The sequence below is a fragment of the Otolemur garnettii genome, unplaced genomic scaffold (assembly GCF_000181295.1).
Source record: "Otolemur garnettii isolate 467f Iridium unplaced genomic scaffold, OtoGar3 scaffold00041, whole genome shotgun sequence".
In the NCBI taxonomy this organism is placed as follows: Eukaryota; Metazoa; Chordata; class Mammalia; order Primates; family Galagidae; genus Otolemur; species Otolemur garnettii.
The window spans coordinates 10,041,567-10,065,156 of NW_003852436.1; the positions used below are offsets into that span (position 1 = coordinate 10,041,567).

The 23,590-nt window shown below is 40.5% G+C and overlaps 1 protein-coding gene across 2 annotated transcripts in view; it reads left to right on the forward strand.

Annotated features, from left to right (window-relative positions):
* The window catches only part of DCLK2 (doublecortin like kinase 2), a 170,822-nt gene that overhangs the window by 117,538 nt on the left and 29,694 nt on the right, over positions 1-23,590 (forward strand). For both annotated transcript variants that reach the window (XM_003790212.3, XM_012805407.2), the window contains 4 exons: positions 2,925-3,019; positions 18,252-18,327; positions 19,285-19,390; positions 20,826-20,883. In XM_003790212.3, coding sequence (XP_003790260.1) covers positions 2,925-3,019; positions 18,252-18,327; positions 19,285-19,390; positions 20,826-20,883 — 335 coding nt within the window. The remainder of the gene's footprint in view (positions 1-2,924; positions 3,020-18,251; positions 18,328-19,284; positions 19,391-20,825; positions 20,884-23,590) is intronic.

Sequence of the window (23,590 nt, forward strand, 5' to 3'; positions counted from 1 at the left end):
TGGGTTCAGACCCGCCAGTCCCAGTGCATGTGGCCGGCACCCTAACTAATGAGCTATGAGCACCAAGCCTTTATTATGCTCTCTTAAAACTGGGAAACATAATATGAAATTTGCATAAATACATTCTCTTTGGCTAATCATATGGTAGATGAAGATTTTTGCCAAGTCCCTAGCTCTTGTTTTTCGTGATATGTTTATAGATGCTTATCATGGCAGGGAAATGATTAAATAAAGGTAGGAAGAATGGTTCAAGAATCAAGAGTGAATAATTCAATTTTGTTTCCCTGAGGTCCAAAGAGGAAAATTAATATATTGAACTAAAAACAGGCATTATAGCCACATTTCTTGTATATACCAACTGCTCCATAATATAGCCTAATAAATCCATGAACAATTCTTCTTAATGTGAATTTGGAATGCTTAGAAATTAAGACAAGTCATAGCATTCCAGTAACAATTTCCAACTGCGTACATATGTGGATTTGGGTTAATAGAGTAGGCTCCAAGTTCATCAAGTAGAGATTGTAGGATTTTAAAATCTCATTGCAGAGAGCAAATGGTCTTTTTTACTGGAGATTCATTCAAAGCATGTTCAGCATTTGCTATAGTTACAGAAAACTGAAAGCCAGAGTCAGCTACTGGGACACGGGTTTGATTCTGAAGACAGTACTCTGTCTCTGATGTGTTTCCTTTTTTCTACCTACCACCAGGAAGGAGAGAGAGTTTTGTGTAACTAAGGCTACAATACCCAGAGGGAGTCTTGCTTTTACAGATTGCTTTAGCATATACCTGTTACCATTGGAAATATTCCGTGGGTCTGATGGGAATTTCAAATAGAGCTGGTAACTTTGTAAACATAATACTGTAGTTTTCAATCTTGGGACAGAAGTACTTCTTTGAGTGAAGTCTTCTGGTGGACTAAATCCTTCAAGAAACATATAAAAATAACTAATAGCTAATAGTATGCAGTAAACACACAGATACTAAGATGGGTAAGTGGATTCCATAGTTGGAGTCTTAAATGTTTGTTTTAGAGTTATAGCTTATGAATCTTCGTAGTCTGCCAAGATAAAAAGTATTCAGAGAGAACAAACAAACAAAAAGCCCCCAAGTTTATTTCTTCTTTTGGAGTTGAGAAGAGGGAGATAAAATTTTGGGAGAGAAAATCCAAGGCATAGTTGGAGGCATGAGGCGTGGCACAGGTGTTGGGAGCAGTGGGCACCACTTGCAGTGTCCAGGATCCTATTCTGATTCCCCACACTGGAGAAATGTGCAAGTGAAATTAAGAGCTACTCATTAGAAAACATTTTTTAGAACCTTTCAAATGCTGTCAAAACTCACATGTGATGAGGATTATTTGGGAGAAAATACAGACAGTTACTGACAAGGGTTAAATTCCTGGCAGTGAGTTTTGTTAAGAAACTATTCTTAGACGGGGTATTTCTTTAGGGAGACTGCTTTGCTACAGAGATCACCATCTGTAGGAGCTGATTTTTCTCCTCTAGTTGTTTACTTGTCACCTTTCCAGGGAGTCTTTGGTATGAATATGGCATCAGAACACCAGTGAAAGCCAAAAGCTGATGGTCCTTATTGATTAGGAGCTGGTTACCTGTGCAGGTTGCTGTGTGCGATGGAGGGGGAAAAAAAGAAAAAGAAAAAGAAAATTAGTCCCTGCTCACAGCAAACTTAAATTATTTTTTTTATTTTTGAGACATAGTCTCCCTCAATGACCTGAGCTAGAATGCCATGTCCTTACCCTAACTCACAACAACCTCAAACTCTGGGGCTCATGCAATTCTCCTGCCTCAACCTCCCAAGGAGCTGGGTCTACAGGCACCTGCCACAACACCTGGCTAATTTTTCTATTTTCAATAAAGATGGGGTGGTTAGGCTGGTCTTGAGCGCCTGAGCTCAAGCAATTCTCTTACCTCAAGAGTGTTAAGATTATAAGCGTGAGCCACTGCCCCCAGCCTGAATGGCAGTTTTCACCTACTTTGGGCAAAACCTTTGAAGATTAATAGTAAAAGAGATTACAAATACCCTTTACAGGAGAAAAACATATACCAATAGTAGATGTTAACTACCAGCTTTGTGAAATTACTACAGAAATGGATGCAAATGATGTGATTCAGAGTAAGCATAAGTCATTCTGAAATGTTGGATAAGCATTCTGTAATACAGAATCTGCAAATTATCCTTCCCCTCTAACAATAGTGGCCTTACTCTTTCTAGCTTAGGATCTAAATCAAGTTTTCAACCAAAGAAGTATGCAGAGGGTACACAGAAAACTACCAAGGTTTGCTAAGAAATGGGGAAGTGATGCTTTGAAGAAAAGAAAAAGGAAGGAGTGAAACACAAGTAGTCTAGATGAAAAGAAAGTTGAAGAATATCTTTTATGGCTGTTAAGCAAATAAATAGGTATTATAAGGAAAAGCACTAATAATTTTCCCTTTCCCTTAAGAGCATACTTAGAACATGTGTTTGGAATATGGTGAGAGCCATAGAACGTCTTGGTTATTTGGGTTGGTAGACACCAAGAGAGTGGATATTGGAGATTATGAAATGGCCTTCACAGTCAACATTCAACTAGGGCAGTCTTCCATTTCTCTACCATTTCGGGCAGGCAGGATATATGGACAGTTTCTCCTTCATATCTCTAAATCCATGATGTCTTATACATTTGTTTATATCACTGTTGGGAAATTACTATTGAAAATCTGGTTTCGCTAATTGTCTGATTTTTTTTTTTTGTCTGTAATGCAATAAAACACATTATTTTTGCTTTTTGCTGACTTGCCACCTGCTTTGAGCTTAAATGAATTGAAGCTTTATTGGAGCTGCGTTGTGCATGCACTAAGTATTTTCATACGATCTGGTTGTCCTGGGTCTTAATGACTTCTATCTTTTTTTTGTCTCGTGATCAGTTAATGGAACTCCCAGCAGCCAACTTTCCACTCCTAAATCTACTAAATCCTCCAGTTCCTCGCCAACTAGCCCAGGAAGTTTCAGAGGATTAAAGGTATGAAATCGGATTTGTGGCGTGTCTGTGTAATTTTAGTTATTTTGAGTTGCATAGTTTAGTAGTTTAATTTGTTTAGGGGCTAGGATGTGGTAACAAATTAAAAAGGAAAGAGTAGGATTTGAAGCCAGGCAGACTTGGCTCTGAACCATGTATCTGGTGGTAATTTTGTCCAACTCAGCTCCTCACTTCTACAGTGGGAATACAGGGTTGTGGTTAGGGTTGAACATTATGTGTGAAAGCACAGTAAGTAATAGTTTTCTAATTATTATCAAAATGATTTGCAATGTTAAAGCCTTAGAGAACATCGTGATTTTTAAAAAAAATCTTATTTTGAATCACGATGTTAATTTTGGTAACATATTTTGACTTTATTAAAGTCTAAAATAGAGTGAAAAACTAGAATAATGTTTATACCCACAGTGGTAACACCTGTTCATTGTTGATGGAGAACTTAGAAGTAAACCTTAGGTGTTGACTGTGGTGTCCTGTTAGAATAAAGAGTAACAACTTCATTAGCAGTTGGTTTAATAGACATTTATCTATTAGAGGAATGATAAGTAATACCAAATTTGCAAAATTTTTTGTTTTTGTTTTTTATTGAATGGTAACTGTGTACATTAATGCACTTCTGGGGTACAGTGTGGTGTTTTCACACACAATCCGAAACACTTCCATCAAACTGGTTAACATAGCCTTCATGTCATTTTCTTAGTTACTGTGTTAAAAATTTGCAAAATTTTGATAAGTTTTACATAGTAGCTCCCAATAATTTAAAGTTACAAGAGAGAACTTGCCTGGTAAAATAGCAGTAAATAATTAAAGATCGAGAGGGGTTTTTTTGGTAGAAACAATCAGATTGTCTATATGGTAATATATTCTGTGAATACGGAAGCACACACAGTGCCGTGTATGTGTATACATCAATTCAGTCCCTTAGTATGTTTAATTGACATACAATACATCATCATTAGGAATGCCTTCTCCAAAGTTGGTTGCCGAAACACATCAAATATAGTCCGAGAGGTTTCTTTGCGTTTTTCTTTTGTGGACTGAATGGTCAGAGCCCCACCCTCGCACAAGTGAGGAATGGGAACCTGCCATGCCTGGCATCCTGATCCCTCAGGACAGAGTGTGAGGTCTGTGGCTCCCTCCCTTGTCAGAGGGTTCCATTCTCCACCTGTCTGTGCGATTTGCTTGTCTTGCCCCGAGAATGTTGTGTGTACCTCAGAGTGAACTAGCATAATCCTTATATAAGTACCTGAAAAGAAAAAGAAAATTTTGCCCAGGAAAAGAGAGATTGTTTTTGTGTCTGTTTCTGTTTGCGCATGTACCTTGGTGGAGTTTGGACTGAGACTGGTCACAGTTTGAGTGTACGGAGTTCGTGGTTCTCACCTAGCTCCTTATACATGGGTCATTACAAAAGTTTTTGAGATTCACAAACATCAAAACCCTTAAAATCCTCCCACACGGAAACAAATGAAACCCCCTGCAACAGTGATAAGCCCAGCAAGTTGGAGCTTGTGTGATTGACTCAGAAAGGATGCTGTCAACTGTGTTTCTTGGAAGTGAAGTAATGGGCCATAACACAGTGTGTCTCAAAACTTTTGTAAGTTTAGAAACAAAAACAGTGTAACCTAAACATTTGTACCCTCATATTAATCTGAAATTTTTAAAAAAATCCAAATTAAAAAAAAGGACTTTAATACCATCATGACCAACAAAAACTTTTGTAAGTGACCTAAGTATTTATCAAAAGAACCAGGCTTAGTAAATTGGCTTAGGTCAGTTTATAATGTGATTTCAATGGAATTCTTAATCGTCAGTTCCAAGAAAAGTTACGTAAATTAAAAACATCCAATAAATAAATTATTTACAGGTTTTCTTTCAAAACATATTTCCCCCCAAATAGATTGAAGTACATTTTTATTAAGATAACTTCTAAGAGAACTAAAATAAAAGTTACTTCACCTCTTTTCGAATTCTGGTGGTTATATCATTTATTAAAGCAAAAGCGAGTGGCTCCTCATGCTGGTCACTGCTAACCTAGGAAAGCGCTCCAGTGAGCCTCACAGAGGTCATTTGTACTTCTCTCCCAGGTCACTGCCCCAGGCAGGGCTGGGAGCCACAGCGAGGGCTGTGTGAGGACTGCGTGAGGATGGCAGCTGAGGCTCCTTAGGCCCTGCTTACTCTGGGTCATGGTCGCTTCCCCCTTTCTTGTTACCCGTTGGTAACCTGTACTTTATCTTTCTTCCTAGATCTAAGCCCAGGTCCTCCTTTTCGGTTGTTGCCACTAGGTCAGTTGGTGCTGCTTATTAGCATTGAGACACCAACATAAGGACTGGACAGCTAACCATTTCAAGGAAATACAGGCCGATGTTCTGTGCACACATGTACCCCTTTACACATGCACATATCCTCACGTGAGCTCACCTGAATTTGTGGAGTGAAAAGTTGTAGAATTTTAAAAACATGATAATCACTTGTATTTGCTTGAGATGTTAGGTAAAATTGATAGGTATATCTAACAATTTCATGCTAGGTATATCTTTATTATTATAGTAGCCCCAGCATTTTGCACACAGTAAGCACTCAAGGATTACTTATTGATACCAAGAGAGAGAAAGACAGATCATCTATTGATTAAGGGAAATGTTGATTACTGGTCAAGATGGAAGATGAGATTACAAGTGAGATAAAGAGTAGTGGTCTTTCCACTGATACCCCTTCCTCCTCCACTGTGCTTAAGGCCCGTGGGCTTTGCTAATAGCTGTGAGACTTCCTCTGGGTTTTTTTCTTTTATTTGTAAAATAAAGATATTTGATTTAAACTCACCTTTAAAATTTTAGGCATATATAGTAGAACCTCCATAATGGATCACCTCCCTACAGTGACCACCTCCCTAAGTTGACCTGACTTTCATAGATCAGACACGTGTCACACATAAATATCAGCATGATAGGCCTAGTTCTTTCTGTGACCACCTCTGCTTGTTGACCAGCTTGGTATAGTCTCTTAGGTGCTCAACTTAACAGAGATCAACATAGTGTTTTCAAGTTGCCAGAAAACTTATCCAGGAAGCTGAGGGGTCTTTTTCTTTTCCTTTTACTTTTAAGCTGACACAGAATCACTGGATTTTACATTAAATATTAGCAGCTAACGGAATCTCTGATTCCAGCTTTTAGGCTACAATGCCAAACTACTGCCTGTTCTCATGGGTTCTGCCTCGTGGTAATTTCTTCTCATTACAGTTCCCAGAATCTGTGGTATATGTTGTCACTGGGATGAAAACCTGCTTTTTAAATAATGCATCTTAGTCAAATTACTTTACTGTACCAAATACCCTAATTTTGATGTCATTGTAAGGCATCAAATTATTTTTTCTGTGCAGTGACATTACAAAAGGAGAATTGCAATAATTACTGTGTGTGAGTGCCATGCATTCCCTTCCCCTTCATTTAAAATAGCTTATTATGATCAATTAGGAGGGAATATCTGACGACGGAGGATTGTTTTTCATGGGCAGAAGCTCTTTACCATGATTTGTCCTAGTTAGATGCTTTCATGCCTTGGAATAGATAATCTTTTCCCAAAGAATCAGAGAATTGATAAAAGCCAGCTAAGAAGCCAGGACAGCATGTGCAAGAGTCAATAACTCCTATTTGCCAGGACATGGATTTTGGCATTGATGGTTTTTTACTGTGTGGGTTTTACTCACCAGAGAATTAAGCAAGGCTAAGTCAAAGGTCAGCAGAATTTACAGTTCTGTTACAATTCTTCCCCCATTTGTGCCCCTTTCTGGAACTTACATTTTGGTGGGGACATTGAAAGAACTAAGAAGGAAAAGAGGATGACACGTATTAAGTTTGGTCTCTGATCACAGATTAGTGGCACTTTTGTTTACGTGTTGAAAATGTATCTGAAATACCAAAGTATCCTTTCTCTGCCGCAAAAGTCCTCATGGTTATCTTAATATCCTTGTGAGGAAGACAACTCTGCTACCTCCATAGACAGACGTGCCAGATCATGTTCTTTGAGGGGCTGAATCAAAGCAAGTAGCAGAAGCAAAACTTCAAATCGTGAATAATTTTTTGTAGATGAGAGTTTAAAAAATAGGGCAGTGACCACGTAATTAAGGCCCTTTAAACCTAAAAGTGAAAGACATTGGGACAAGTGAGAGTTAGTTTTACCTTGATTATCATTTTTTGGTTGGTAAAGAAAAAGGTAGTCATTCCTGATACTTGTTAAAGATGGTAAGGCAAACTTTTTCAAAGGGGAGCTACGGCCACAGGTGCAGGGACCAGTGCTGGTGATCTCAGACTCAACTCCAACTCTGACTAGGACACACTGGGATTTATAACACAGGAGCAGAGTAGGGGTCAGTGGATGGAGGTCACTAAGAGGAAAAATCAATGATAAGGGGTTTCTGGCTAATTTGACTTGATGGGATTATTGCTAAGGGCAGCCAGGGGGACCTAAAATCAAGGTAAAGGTACCAAGGGTGGGAGATTTTCCCTGACTTAACTTAGCAGGATTCTTGTTCAAACTGGTGTCTGCAAGGACAGGGAAACCCAAGCTTAGGCCTACTCAAGCAGAGGGCTCGGAAGAGCCCACCTAACGGTCAAAGGAGCGTGATTGTCAGCAGTTACCTAAGGCAGAATGTGAAAACTGGAAGTCGTCACAGGTCTTTCAGTTTAGTCTTCATTTTACAGAAGAAGAAACTGAGGTTTAGAGATGTGAAGTGACTTGCTGTCATGGCGGGTGGAATCTGGCCATTTTTGGCTCTCTGTCTCCTGCCTCTGTGGTCTGACTCTCCCCATCACTGGTGGGCCTGCTTCAAAATCCTCCAGGAGGAACCTTGTGTGATTGTTATGGAGAAGCAGTGCTGGTCTTTGAGGAAGGGCCAGTAGCAGGAAGATAGTTTGCTACTGAGGACTTGGGTTTAGATCTTCACACATGCTCTGCATAGGAAAGTGGTGAGAGATTGAGAGAACCAGCAGGGCAGTGTGGGAAAAGAGGGAGGGAGTCCTGGGGTGGGGCAGAGATTGGGTAGAGAGAGGTGGAAAGATAAGAGGGCCCAGTGGCATCTCTTCCTGGGAGCCTTGGGGGAAGAGCTTGCTAATAGGTATCTTTGAAAGTGAAACAGTCTACACTGTGCCCAGCATTTCCCCCTAACCCCATAAAACTTCATAAAATGATGAAGTTCACCATAGGTTAGGGTTATTAGTTTTTTTCTGGAAGCCAGCAGGGAAGCTGAGTGTGTCAAGGCTGGCAAAGGTTGGAAACATAATGTAGTCCAGGCCCAGAGGATGCACAGGATACATCCTGTGTCTGAGATGATATTACCTGGGGGGCTTGTGAGGGAAGCCCCATGGCGGGTACAGTGGCATAGCTGGATTTGAAAGCAGAGCCGTGCTCATGAACACCCCCAGCACCAAGGGCACAGTGTGAAAGCAAGGCCAGCCCATAAACATATACTCTGAAACAACATGGACCAAAAATTCACAAAATGACTTCCACAAGGCCATGGTCACCAGCAGGTCCCTGTTAGGCTCTTCCCCAGAACTTAGTCCCTAACTAGGTTTTAGAACTTGGTTTTACTTTGGTTTAGAGGTAGGGAATCTGGCTTTCCTGAAGGGCAGGACCCCTCGTGGTGACGTTACTTAGGGAGGAGGCATTTCTGTGGGCCAGACATAGCCTCTTTCACCACAGTGGCACCAGGCTGCCTTTGCAGCCAGCACTGAGCAGGGTGGGCCCGGAGGCCAATTCATGCCTAGTTGTGCTAGGCCTTGTTACAAGGGTGTATAGCTCCTCACCACTAATGTTTATTTTTCTTTTCTCCTTGAGTTTTCTGTAACCATTCCAATCTGTTCCAGTTAAGCTGGGGGGTGGGAGGGGGGAGACCAAGACAAAAGTCTCTCTTCTCCTTAGGCCAGAGTATTAAGGTGGAAACAGCGCCCCCTAGTGTGCAGCTACACAGACAGCCTCCAGCAGAATGGAGCCCAGAGCCCACCTCATGCCCCGCCCCCCCATTTGAAAGCAGATACAGCCGAGTATAGAGATTAAAACATGTGAAGTCAGAGTGCCTGGATTTGCTCTTTGCTTGGCCACTCACAAGCTATGTACCTTTCAGCAAGGCACATAACCCTTATCTATGAAAAGGGGATTAATAGGACTGACTACGTGGGCTGTTGAGCTTAATTGAATAAATATAAAGAAAACACTTAGAATAGCCTTGTTATTCTCTTACTGTAAACCTTGGGGTTTCCAGATTCAGTTGTCACATGAAGGAAGTTTCACTTAAACTTAATATGTGCAGTGTAGAAGGAAAGAGAAGGTGAGAGAAGGCAGACTCCAGAGCTGATGACCTTTCTGTTACCGACTTTTCCTCCCAACTCTGTCCTTCATCTCTGCTTTCCTGCCCTGTCCACAGAGTCTGACCCTTTTAGTCATCTCTAAATAATTCTGTTAGGAACAAATTGTCCTGAAACTTAGCACCTTACAACAACAATAAGAATTTATTTTCTCACACAGTTCTCATGGGTCAAGAATTCAGGAGCTTACCTGGGTGGTTCTGGCTCAAGATCTCTTGTGAGGTTGCAGTCAAGGGTGTACCAGGGTTGCAGGGACCCACAGGCTTGACTGGGAATGGAGGAGCCGCTTCCCAGGGGTTTCATTCACGTTCTGGCTTTTGGCAGGAGGCCTCAGTTACTCCATGTGAACCTCTCCATAGGTCAGCTTGAGTATCCTCAGAACACAGCAGCTAGCTTTCCCCACAACCAAGTGATGAGAAAGAGAGTGCCATACACAAGTTCCCCTTTCTGTGACCTAGCCTTGGGAGCCAGACCCCATTATCATTTCCATAATATCTTAGCCATCACATATGTCAGCCCAGCTCAGTGTGGGAAAAGACTTTACAAGGGCATGAAAATCAGATGAGGCTCCTGGGAGCCATTTTGGAGTCTGGCAACCACACCAGTCTTCTTTTTGTTTTCATCTCTTCATCAGCCACCCAAAATTCCTGCTTGGGCTGCCCCTGCTCCCTGCTCCCTCCTCCCGCCTCCTGTCCTCCCCGTGCTTGCGGTGCCCCCTCCTTCCTGATGATCCCCAGTCTCTCCCTGTTAATTTTATTGCTTTGTTCTCCTTCCAGTCCTTCTGTTTTCTGGACTGATCACTCCCTGCTTATTCTTATTTCTCCGCCTCGAATGCTAAAGCCCCGCTACTGCTGACATATTTTTTTCTGGTAATCCCTGTCTTTCTGATTTTTCATTTTCTCCTTGACCTCAGCCTAGAATCTTCTGTTTCCTCTGCATCCTTCGATCTAGCTGATAACTTTCCCTGCTGGGATATTTGCTATGCTTAAATCACAGCATTTTCTTTGGGACAGATAGGCAATAAAGAGTAGTAAATGTGTCATCAGCTGCCAGATGGATGAAGAAAGCATTTCCCTGAACTTTAATTCATCATCCCCGTCCCAGTTGAAGACTTTTAAGGCGGTAGTAACTTAAGGCTTTAGAGTCACGAGCACATCTGTGGACACTGAGGGATAGAATGTCTCGTGTTTTGATGCTGAAGTGTGTGCCTGGAGGCTGTCTACTGTGAGCATTCTTGTCAGTTGAAAGAAGGAAGAAAAAAGTACATTTGGAACATTATCCAACATCTTGAGATTATAAACTGTCTGATGTGCTGATATTTTATCTGATGATGTCTCCTGGGTCTGCTGGTGGTGAAAGACTTTCCAGATTTGTGAAGTGTGATGAAAGGGCTGGTAGTATCTCATCCTGATTGGCAGAGCTAAAATGTAACTCTTTGACCTTCTGAACTTGAACACTTCTTTTTAAAGCTGTGAAATGTAAATCCACGGTAGCTGCTGACCTTAGACATTTTTGCTTTTCTCTGGAGCTTCGACTTTTCTTTTGTAATTAAAACTTCTTAATAATCTTGAATAGCAGAAGACTGAGCATTTTTCATTACCCCAGAAACACTGGGTGGTGACTTCATCTTTGAACATAACTAGTTTTAGTGGAGAGAAACAAAAACCAAAGGAAGGACTAAGTAGTTCTGAAGATTTCAGCACCCTAACAAAACAAACTATGACAGCATATTTCAGACTCTGAGGGCAGTAATTTGCACTTGAGGTTGTACAGTAAATTTGTGCAACTGAGGAGTAAATGGCTCATCTTTGTGGGGATGGAGGGAGAGTTTGCTAAGCACATCATTGTATAAATTGGATTAATTTTAAGAATTTTACCTGAATATAAGCCATGCATGTGTCACTCTTAAGTGGTCCTTATTCATGAGAAGTAAGTCAACAGAAATTTTGGGGGGGAGTACATCAGAGGTAACTGGATGGAGTGAAGGCTTCCAGAGTTTGTTGCAGTGGCCAACTGTGATAGCCTCCATAGGCACCTGTCCCACCACCATGGAATCCTGAAATTAGTATAACCTCACAGTGAACTCATGGGCATTTTTAACAAGTAAGTATAGTCATCCCACATATCTGTTCAAAATCCAAGAAGCCAACACCTTGCTTGAAAGGCTCACTCAAGGAGATGTGGGGAGGTTCTGTGTTGGAGCCTCTTGGTTTGACAGGCCATGTAGTCAGCTCAGAAGAACAGACAGGCAGCAGCAACTTTCATGTAGCTCTTTGATAGACTGTCAGGCTGGCTGCTGGTTTAAACTTTATTCATGTGCAGGCAGTGAGTTCTTTTTACCACTATTAAGTCATCCTTAAGTCTCAAGTGCCACTAATCTTGCAGAATGAAACCAAGTCTAAGGTGTGGCTACAGGTAAGAATACTTCATATGCTTCCATTCCCAAGGTGCTGCTGATTCAGATGTTTTGTTTTGTTCTGCTTTTTTGGAGACAGGGTCTGGCCATGTTCCCAGACTAGTCTTAAACTTCTAGGCTCAAGGAATCCTCCTGCCTTAGCCTCCCTAGCAGCTGGGATTACAGGTGTGAGCCCCCACTCCATCTTCAGATTAGTTTTATATCTTATACTGAAGTATTTCAATTTATGAGAAATTCAGTATAAAAGTAATAAATCTTTCTGTACCTAAATGCATTCCTAATTCCGCATTTGTGGTGATTTGTACTGGCCTTCCTTCTGGTTAGTGAAATGTTTCCAGTGTTTAAAAAGCCCACAAAAATGAACAATGAAACAAACCTACTTACAAATACCATTTAGAATACTGTTTTTTAAAAATTTTGTAGTACATTTCAGAAGTCATCTTTTTAAAGAAAAACATTTTCTTAAACTCTATGTGAGGAAAACCTATGAACTTAATTTGTCTATTTTGTGAATAAATTACAAGAATGTTCCTATAGTTATATGTCTGAAATGTGTTCTAAATATACCACAGTGTGTATTTTTATCAGTCTGGAATTGGGTGACACCCTTATTTGGTTTAATATCCTTCAAGAATCCTCTCTTAATCTTAGAGGAGAAGATAGTATGAAAATAGCTGAAAAACTCTTTTGAGTTCTGAAGTCAGACCTGGGATTACTATTCTGAGTCCACATTTGCCGCAGTAACTGAGCACATTGCAGACCTCTGTGAGCTTTAATTTCTTTATAGGTCAATGGAGACAATATCTGATTCATTCGATGTAAAGTACTCGCTTCGGGACTTGGCACAAAGTAGGATTCAATAAACTATATGGGTATCTTCTTTCCTTTTTTTACGGAGATGGTTGTTCTTTGGCTATAGATGACTTGCTATGGTTAGCCTACTGGGCAAGCCACAGAGCACACTTAAACAAAGTCCTCCATCAATGCTCTAAGCCTTGGCTGCACATTAGATCATCTATGAAACTTCTAAAAATGCTAATACCTGTACTCTCCCTCTAGGATTAATTTGGGATGCAACCTGGCAGTAGAATTTTTCAAATCTCCCTAGGTGATTCTAATAAGAAAACTGTTGCTTTAGAAAAGGGGTCCTCAAACTTTTTAAACAGGGAGCCAGTTCACTGTCCCTCAGACCTTGGAGGGCCAGACTGTGGGCCCTGGGACGAGTCAGCTGCTAAGCAGGACAGGCAGCGGCAGCAAAACCACCCGGCAGGCTGGATAAATGTTCTAGGCAGGCTGCATGTGGCCCGTGGCCGCAGTTTGAGGATGCCTGCTTTAGAACAACAACCATACCTTGAAGGTTATTCTAGAGTATGAGAATCATGTTTTACTCATGTGCAAGCAGTAAGTTCTCTTTACCACTCTTAATCATTAGTAAGAGATTTAATCATTCTTAAGTCTCAAATGCCACTGATTTTGCAAAATGAAACCTAGGAGGAAAAGCTTTCCTAAAAGACTGCCAGGAATTTCCCTGCTGGCCAAAGTTAGCCTATCATTTCTTTTGTTTTATTTTTTTGTATGTTTGGAGACAGGGTCTCTGTTGCCTTGGCTAGAGTGCGGTGACGTCATCATAGCTCACTGTAACCTCAAACTCCTGGGCATAAGCCCATCACTTTTTTTTCCTAAATAAAATTTTAGTAGAACACATCTATGCTCTTCTATTTACATATGGTCTACGGCTGCTTTCCTGTTACAGCAGGACGAATAGTTGCGACCTGGACTGGATGACCCGAGAAGCCTAAGGTCACTGTCTGGCCCTTTATAGAAAATGTTTCTGACCTTGGAGTACACCACTTACCACTCCAATTACGATGCCATTTTCTAAAATACATTCAAGAAAGTTGACTCACTGTGCACAGATAACTCAGTCCAAGATCTTCTTCCTTTTATAAAAAATTAAAATGAAATGGCATCAGCATTATACTCGTCCATAGCAATATGCCATAAGGTAGTGAGTAAACGTTCCTCATGCTGTTGACTTGCCAGTTTCTGAACAAAACTTCACATTTTCAGTGTAGTCGTACTTAACGTTTCTCTTTAAATTTTGAATTTGTAGAAATTATAACAATTCGCTTCTCAAAGACATTTAATGTGGGACACTGACCTAACTTCCTGGCTGAGAACACAGACAGCTGGAGTGTTACTCATCACCCAGTGTACTCAGATGTGAGTGCCGTTTTAAATGGTGCTAGCAATTGGGAGCGCTGTATGGCTCTTTCTGCTCTGTTTTCTAGTCTTTCTTCAATAAATTCTTAGCAGAAGAGGATTCCTATGCATTTCCCTTCCTTGGTTACTCATAAAAATGAGCTGCTGCTGCCAGAAAGTCTGGGTGGTGCAGGGAGGCAGCTCACAGAACACCCTGGGGTGTTTACCTTTAGGACAGAACACCCTGGGGTATTTACCTTTAGGGCGTTTGCTCTTACCTTCCTCCTAAACCAATCAGGAATTCCTCAGGAAATACATCCCCCCTCTCCTTCCCACCCTTAAGCATAATCCCTTCTTTCTGAAGCAATTGGTAATCATGGACAGTATCTTGAAAGAGCGCAGATGCTGCAACCATTCCGCTTTATAGAGGAGGACCTCGCCAACACCCAGCCTCACGGCACTTTTCTTGGTGCCGTCTCAGCATCACAGTTGCTGATGGAAGCATGAATGCTAATTAGCATTTTAAGAGATTTTAATACAAATTGTCAGTTTGACAATAGGGGCAGGTCTAATCATAAATGCCGTATTTGATCTCTCTCCTACTAATTTAATCCTTGCTTCAGTAAAATTAATTCTCTTACAAGGGCTAGGGAAATACAACGGTTTTGCAAAGGAAAAGGTGATAATTTTGTGAAGTCATAGCCATATCCCCTGCAGTTAAGTTGCTTTTGTCTGGGTTTCTCTCTCAGCACTGGAAATGCTCTCTCTTATATTTTACAATAGATGTTCCCATTTTTCTCGTGATCTGTCCGGAAATCTTGGTGAATACCAAGCTTTTCTTGTACTTTGGGAAAGCTAAGCTCCATTATTGGCGAGTCAGATGAATTTAATCACTGCTGGTGATTGGAGAGAGCGCACACGTGCAGATTCGTGCTGTGGCAAAATGGCTCCCTCTCGCAGCCCCTCAGAGCCGTGTGTAACCATCAGCACCTGCCCAGGAATTGAGAGGTTTCACGGAAGCCTTTTAAATTTAAGTGCACTTATGACTCCTCATAAGATGGCAAACTTCTGGGCAGGAATAACCATGTGCCTTTGTCTTCGTATCCTTTCAAACAGCCCAAATTGTTGCTGTGGCTGTTGCTGACAAGTAAGGAGAAAAAAGGAAGATTGTCTATTATGTCTTTCTGGTCAGCTGTACTATAACGAAATTAAATTTTTTTTCCATGTTCTCATTCTCTTCATAAAAGCTTTATTTTCAAAGAAATGTATTTGGATAAATAATTGAGACGTCACTCCTGTTAACACTATATTGTGTTTTTTTCAATGTTTGAGGCTTAACATTTAAAAAAACTAAATTTGAGAGTTTTGAAAAATGTTCTTGCCGTTATTATTTGCCAAGAAAGCTGCATTTCCTGGTGATTGAGTGAAGTAGCTGTGCCCTCTCCCCCTGCACGGGGCTTCCTCCTCCGTAGGCCTCAGCCCATGGGCTGCCCCCTGCTCTCAGCCACAGGAGAGGCAGCTGCCGCCCCTGTTCTGTTTCCTGGTCTCCTTCCCGGCTCCTTGTCACCCATGAATCCCAACACAAACCAGGTTTGTAATTACTGGTTTGTACAAGGTATCAGGATAGGATGGGAATGGGGATTGAATTAAAATAAACATTAGGAACGTTATAATGGCTCACGGGAACTCAGCTAATAAACACTTCAAGGAATCACTCGTCCGCATGAACATGGATGAGGGGTAAAAATTGTTGCATTCCAGCCCCTCCTCAGTCTTCCTTCCTAGAATCAGACAGGACATGTCAGCTTGCAGTAAACCAGATCTTACTCAGATTAGCTCAAGAAAGGAACTTGTTAGATGTATGCCACCTGCTTTCAGGACAGCTGAGCGAGTAGGCCTCAGGGAGAGCAGGGACAGAGGTAGATTGTAGGGCCTCAGCAGTGGGTGTGGGACTGTAGGCTGCTCAAAGTCCGGTGACCCTGAATGTCAGGAGGGGAGATGGTGCTTGCCCGGTGCTGATGCCTGAGCCAGCTGGCGGCAGCCCAAGTGTGTGGGGCTGCCTTGCTCTGCGCTGTGGATTCAGACATGCAGGTAAGCTGGCCACTGCCATCCTAAGCATTGGCAATCCACATCCCCCCTCACTTTATTCTTCTTTTTAATTTCAGATTAATATGAAGGTACAGATGATGAGGTTACATTGTTTGCGTTTGTGAGGGGTAGTCCAAGTCGTAGTTAGGCCCCTCCCCAGGAGGCGTGCCGTATACCCTTACATCCTGTCTGTCGGGCCCATCACTTTATTCTTTGGCACAAGTGGGGACCCCCAGAGATTTCTCTGTTTATCTTTTGCAATATACCTAACTTTCCAGAAATATTACATTCTTCTTGTCTTTATTCTGTTAAGAATTTTGTCGATAGAAGCCAGTAATGTTAATTTGGATTTCTGACTTTCATGACTAGCAGTCTTCAGTCTTGGATTACAGGTGGATTAGAGGAGGAAGAGGTGTGGCATAAATTATTTAGTGTAAGGTCTCATGGCCATTTTACATTCAACAATTCAAAAACATTCTCAGTCACTCCTTTCAAGTTTCTGTGTTAGATGTTTTAAGGAAAGGTACTAATCAGCCAATATCAAGTTAGTGTTACATGTCAGTGACTGCTAAATGGTTTCATGGGTAGGAGCTAATGTTTATTCTCTAGCACATCTTTGAGCTGGGCACTGCTACCATCTCCATTTTCAGAGCAGAAAAATTAGACTTGCAAAGTTTAGGCCAGGTGTAGTGGCTTGCTCTTGTAATCCACAAGGCCAGCACCAGTGGATCGCTTGAGCTCAGGAGCTTGAGACCAACCTGAACAAGAGCTCCCATCTCTACTGAAAATAGAAAAACTAGCCGGGCATTGTGGTGGGCACCTGCAGCCTCAGCTACTCAGGGAGGCTGAGACAAGAGGATGGCTTGAACCCTGGAGTTTGAGGTTGCTGTGAGCTATGATGCCACGGCACTCCACCCAGGGCAACAGAGTGAGACTGTCTCAACAAACAAAACAACAAAACAGGAAGCTTAACTTAACCAAAAAAATGGCATTGAGTTAATTCAAGTATAATATACATATGATGAACAGGTAGGTAGGTGGACAAAATTGCAGCCTAAATACCAGGCCGGAGAACTTGAGGTTATTCTTTTTTTTTTTTTGTAGAGACAGAGTTTCACTTTATTATCCTCAGTAGAGAGCTGTGGTGTCACAGCTCACAGCAACCTCCAACTCCTGGACTTAGGTGATTCTCTTGCCTCAGCCTCCCAAGTAGCTGGGACTACAGGCGCCCGCCACAATGCCTGACTATTTTGTTGTTGTTGTTGCGGTTTGGCTGGGGCTGGGTTTGAACCCACTACCCTTGGTGTATGGGGCTGGCACCCTGCCCACTGAGCCACAGGCACTGCCCGAGCTTGAGGTTATTCTTTTGGTGACAAAGACTCAAAGGAGTTCTGGGTTCCTGGGGATGATGTCACAACTCTCCTTAGGAAAAATTTCTCTTTCAGTACAGTGTGGGATGGGAGGGACTGCCAGTAACTAAGGAGGCCTCTGATGGGATAGGGGCAAGTGTAGATGCCGAGGGTGGGAATGGAATACAGGATGAGGTAGTTTTCTTTTAGTCTTCCCTGTAAGTCCCCTCTCTGGACCTTGGTTTTAAATGTTCTAGCTTTTAAGCATGCTAGCACAGAGTGCGGCTGCTTGTGCGGCTGCTTCTGCGGCTGCCTATGATTTCACTGACCTACATAAATAAATAAATAAAATAAAACAGGAGAAAATCAGAAAGTTAACTTTTGAAAAATTTTGCTTATCTACCAGCTATCTTGCATTTTGAGGAAGTATAATAATTGAACTCGTAGGATCCAGGGGTTTAGCTCGGAACTCTTAGAATTAACCTATAATTCTGAGCCTTATTTTTGCCAATGATAAGTACCTTGTTCAGCTGTGATGCCATAATTTCTCCTGTAATTCTTTTCACTGGAGTCAAAACAACACAATTTCAAAAGGGGAAAAAAAAAAAAGAAAAGGTAACACAGTGTCAATTTTCTTGGTATCTGATCTCAATGGAAAATAATATGTCTAGGGAGAAAGGCAGGAAAGAGTATGCGTCCTCTCTTCTGTATCCGTACTTTTTACATCCCGTAAGCATTGTCTGTTTTAAGCTACCTAAAGATTTGTGAATTAATCCTGACAAAGCATGATCGTTCTCCTTCAGCAGATTTCTGCCCATGGCAGATCTTCTTCCAATGTAAATGGTGGACCTGAATTGGATCGTTGCATGAGTCCTGAAGGTATTTCTCCATCTGATCATTACTTTTGTAAAGGAAACCGTCCCTGCGAAGTTGGTAGCCACCCCAAATCCACTTGTGATAAATCACCATCTTCCTAAACAGGACAGTGATCATATCTCCTAGCAGTCTAGTGAGCCTTGGCGGGTGCGTTGTGGGGGTGGGGTATGCTTCAAGTTACGTAAAATCTCAAACTGTCTTTAGTTAGGCTATTGCAGCTTTAAATTTGGGACTTGGGCTTCTTTCATTTTCCCTTAACAGTGATGTGCTCATAACTCCTAAATGTATTTCCTTTTTCGCAGTCAGAGAACAAAAATGTGTTTGTTTGTTGCCTGTTATGTGCTGAGCAATCCTGGTGAAAAGTGGGCCATCTTAAACTCCCCCACATACACCTTGCTAAGAAGGCTTTGAGCCATACATTAGCCCTAACAATACATCTTGTCTAGTTAGAATTGTCTTTTTTGGAGAATCTTGAGAACCTTTCAAAGACGAAATTCCTGCCACCATCCCATTCTCCCCACCATTCTCATTCTTTTATTTTTTAAAGAAATGTGGGGGTCTTGCTCTGTTGCCCATGCTGGCCTCAAATTCCTGGGCTCCAGAGATCCTCCCACCTCAGCCACTTGGCTATTCCCTATTCTTGGGCATTGACAAAAAGGCTTCATAAAAAGTTTGGAAAAATTTTAATTAGATGTTCTTTTCACCCAAGTTTGATCACTTATATTTTAGCTGATATTTCAGAGATTTGTTAATTTGTTGAATATGGTGGTTTCTGATTCTAACCAACAAGGTCAAAAGGAAATTGATGATTCAGATGTTCTATTCAGGAGATATGCTCAGAGATTACTTTCACCCTAGATTTAAAAATAAAGGCATTGCAGTTTAATGTTTTATAAACACATAGGAATCAATATAAAATGCTTATGTTTTCTTGAGACTTTGCATTTATCCTTTTTGCAGGTGTGAATGGAAACAGGTGCTCTGAATCAGCTCTTCTTGAGAAGTACAAAATTGGGAAGGTCATCGGTGATGGCAATTTCGCAGTTGTCAAAGAATGTATGGACAGGTGAGTGGATAGGAAGCATAGTTATTTGTTTATCTACCTTTTTTGCTTCAAGTTTATTCTTAACCAAAGGCCTGTCTGGGAAGTCTTTTTCCCCCCTTTCCTGAAAGGGTCTACCCTTGAGACCACCCACTGTGCATGCCCATAAGCAATTTAACAAGAAAAATTGTATGTATACAGGTAGAGGATCAAGCAGTGATGTGCGTTTGGGTGAGAGAAATAGCTGGCTTCGTCCAGAAGCCAGAGAGGAGCAGGAAAAAATAACAGTCATTTTGGTAGAAAATCTCCTATAACATTTACCCGAGCCAGGCATCATTCTCAGGCTGTACTGCTAATAAGTCATTTAATTCCCACAGTAACCCTCCCTCTCAGGTATCACTTAACTGAATATAGTTAGATGTGAACTCTGATCAGACTGAAGATCAGAGTCAGCCTACTTTTGCCCATTCCAGACCTTTATAAACAATATTAAAACCAGAAATACTCAGATTAGATTCGTGTTTAGACACCCCATCCTGCCTATTCTAAGGGCTAATTTTCATGGTTTTTCCATTTTGTTACACTTCTGGTGAGGCTTTAGTGTTTCTTATTGGTACATAAGATAACTCCTTTTTACTTAGCTCTAGTACATAGATTGACACATTAAGTATCCAAAATATGACTTGTAAAGCCTTGTTTGAAATCCCTGGCAGGGTTTAGTTTATGTTATACAGAGGGAGCAATTTAAATAGTTACAGTCCTAAACTGGGCCTGATCGGTGTGTGCTGATTACCTGGCAAAACAGCTGCCCTAGAGAAAATTGACGTGGCCTTAGAATATTGCGGTGTTCTTTATTAAGCTGCCTTCCTAAACTAACAGGTGTTTTTGGCATGTTCAAATTAGATCATGTTAAAGGTGGTTGGAAAATTAAATAATCACATCAGGGTTCTCATGTCCAAGTAAATTATGTTTCTCATGCCAGTAAGGGCATTTGAAAATGTGAACAGTGTGACACCACATCCTCGCTGATGTATCGGCTGAGAAATAAATAACACAAGTCTGGGGACTTTTCAGTGCTGAGTTACGGGGCTGATGTAGCGTATTAATGTGAGACACCTTGATAATAAAGTTTTTAGTAAATTTGATCGATTTTTTATTAACTTTATTCTGTCTCCTAAGAGTACTATTTTGGATTTAAATATGGAAAAAAATTTTTTTATCTATTGCTGATACAACAGAATTAAAATACCTTAAATATCAGTTGATTAATATTATAATTATTAATATTTATAAAAGGATACTTAATTAGTGTAAGTGTGGCCCTTTTTTCCACTTAGCATTGTCTTTGCACAGAGGAAGCAGCCAAGTTTCTCTTCTGAGTCTGTGCTATCAGAGAAAATAGGAATGATAGTGTTTTTTACTCATGTCTTTAAATGACCTTCCTCTGATTCTTCCATAGGTCCACTGGAAAGGAGTTTGCCCTGAAGATTATAGACAAAGCCAAATGTTGTGGAAAGGTACTGTAAAGATAACTGCTATGTAAAAGAAATGGAAATAACTCAGTGAGATATTTACTGTGATGAAGGAACTTAAGTGGGGATTTGACAAATTGTAGCAGGAATAGACTACTGGTAATAGTGGGGGAAACAGTCTAACCTTTTTTCCTTACTATTTTCGGGAAACTTTAATTCTGAAATAGTATTTGATTTTGGTCCTAACTAAAAAACAGAAGTTCTTTTCTCTGGGAGATGCCTGTTTCAAAATCCAGCAACACTCAAAAGTTACATCAAGAACTGTGAGGAGTCTCAGACTTTACTTTCAAGCTTACAAATTAGCTTTCTAGCTTCATAGAGGCTGGCAGAACACACAAGATTCCTGGGTCAGAAACAAAAGACTTTATTAAAAGGTGACATGAACTCCTGGTTGTGTTGCTTCCCCTTTAACTCCCAAGTCCTGTGGAAATGATGCAGTGGGACCTGGTTAGGTGATATATGCACAGTGGGTTTGCATCACAGTTGGGAAACCCCTAGCTTAGGAAACCCCTATCTTAAGAAGGGGCTGCTGAAACTTTGACCCAGAGGAGAATGTTATTTTCGTTATTCTAGTCAGGAAGGAAATCTTCCCTTTCCCCTGTCTCTGTGTTTTAAGAGCTGATGCAAAATTAACTGAAGCACTGTGTAGAATTGTCTTTCCAGTAAGACAAACTTTAATCTTCTGTCCCACTCTGAAACTGTGACTGGAGAAAGATCAACTGGTAAAATGCTACTAGAGCTACTGATACTTTAACTATATTTGGAAACAGTAAATATTGCATAAAAGTGATAACAAAGACCTGTCCAGATTCCTTTCTGGTAGTATCTCTGTTAACAGAGCCGTCCCTGCAACTATGTTGTCTAACACTGGAGCTACCAGACACATATGGCTACATAGCTCAGGAAATGTGGCCAGTCTGAATTGGAATATGCTGTGACTATAAAATACACCCCAGATTTTGCAGACTTATCTTAGTACTAAAAAAGGAATGTGAAATATCTCAGTATCCTTCTATTTGATTACATGTTGAAATGAAAATACTTGAGATATATTGGGTTAAGTAAGTTACATTTTAAAAATAATTTTACTTGCATTTTACATGTTTAATGTGACCGATAGACAATTCAGGATTACACATATGAATCATATTATGTGTCTGTTGGACGTTGGTGCTCTAGAGCCAGGTTGTATAAAGTGTATTCCTGGCTCTGCCTGTTTCCTGCTGTGTTACCTTAGAAAAACTATTCAATCCCTCTGTGCCTCTGTTTCTTCCTCTAATACCTGGTTGTTAATAATAACTAAGACATAAGGTCATTGTTAAGGTTTCTTGAATTAAAGCGTGGAAGACATGGAAACCTGCCACCATATACGAAAAATTTAACACGTTAACTATTAACATTATTAATATGCCAGAGGAATTTAAAATTTACGTTTAGCAGGACTTGATGGGATAGTAGTGATTTTATTGCTTTGGGACTCCTAAAGTAGTCTTCATTTGGCTTCTACAGAATTGTATATTTTTAATAAAAAACTTAAAATGTTATGATAAAATTTAGAAAAATCTTCCTAGAACCCCTAACAGAAAATCCAGGAGGCAAATTTATTATTTACTTTTTTCACTACATGGTGATGATTAATGAGGCAAAGACTGCAAAATGCCCCCTTGAATAAGTAATGTTCTCTTTTCTTTATATTTAATTTTCTTTAAATACTTTAATATGCTTTTCTTCTTCTAATAATAGTACTGACTTCTTTAAACGGTGGTAGCCATTTCACCAAGAGTTGCTCTTTCCTTCTGGAATTGTGTGATTTAAGCAGAATGTGTCAAAATTTGGGAAGCTGGGTTATATACAACTATATTAAATTTTTTTTTCAAAAAAGAAAAAAAAAATGCCATGGTAAGGATATTATTTACCTATTAAAACATAAGCAGCTGTCTCCATAATCAAAAAAAGAGATCTTTTTTTTTTTTTTTTTTTTTTTGGGCAGAGCCTCAAGCTTAGAGTGCTATGGCATCACAGCTCACAGCAACCTCCAACTCCTGGGCTCAAGCAAGTCTCCTGCCTCAGCCTCCCAAGTAGCTGGGACCATAGGCGCCTGCCACAATGCCCGGCTATTTTTTGGTTGCAGCCATCATTGTTATTTGGCAGGCCCAGGCTGGATTCGAACCTGCCACCTTAGGTGTATGTGGCTGGCGCCTTAGCCACTTGAGCCACAGGCACCGAGCCAAAAAAAGAGATCTTTTTATGCAAAATAAATTTTATCTGGTACATGATGTGCTGAGGCCAGTGGGTAGATCATGTCAAACATTTATATCTTATTTTTCTTATTACTGAATGTCATTCTGTTTTTATAATTCATAACCATGTGTTTTTTCCACCCTTACATCTTCCTTATTGAGCAACTGTTTCCACATTAAAATTATATAAAGTTATAATTTCAAAACTCAATTTGTTATAAATAAATAAGTTTTATTTTTAGAAAAAACAGTACAGAGAATTTGCTTTTAAAAAATATTTAAAGAGGGTGGCACTCAACCTCTTTTCTGGGGTATTACCGGTCACCTTGTTGTATACAGAAAATTAATAATACTGAATATGTCTGAACATATCTGTCATTTGTTAAAACGTCTTATTTATCTAGCTTTGGATATATAGGAACTTTGCACACTGCCTTAATGACTTACAGAAC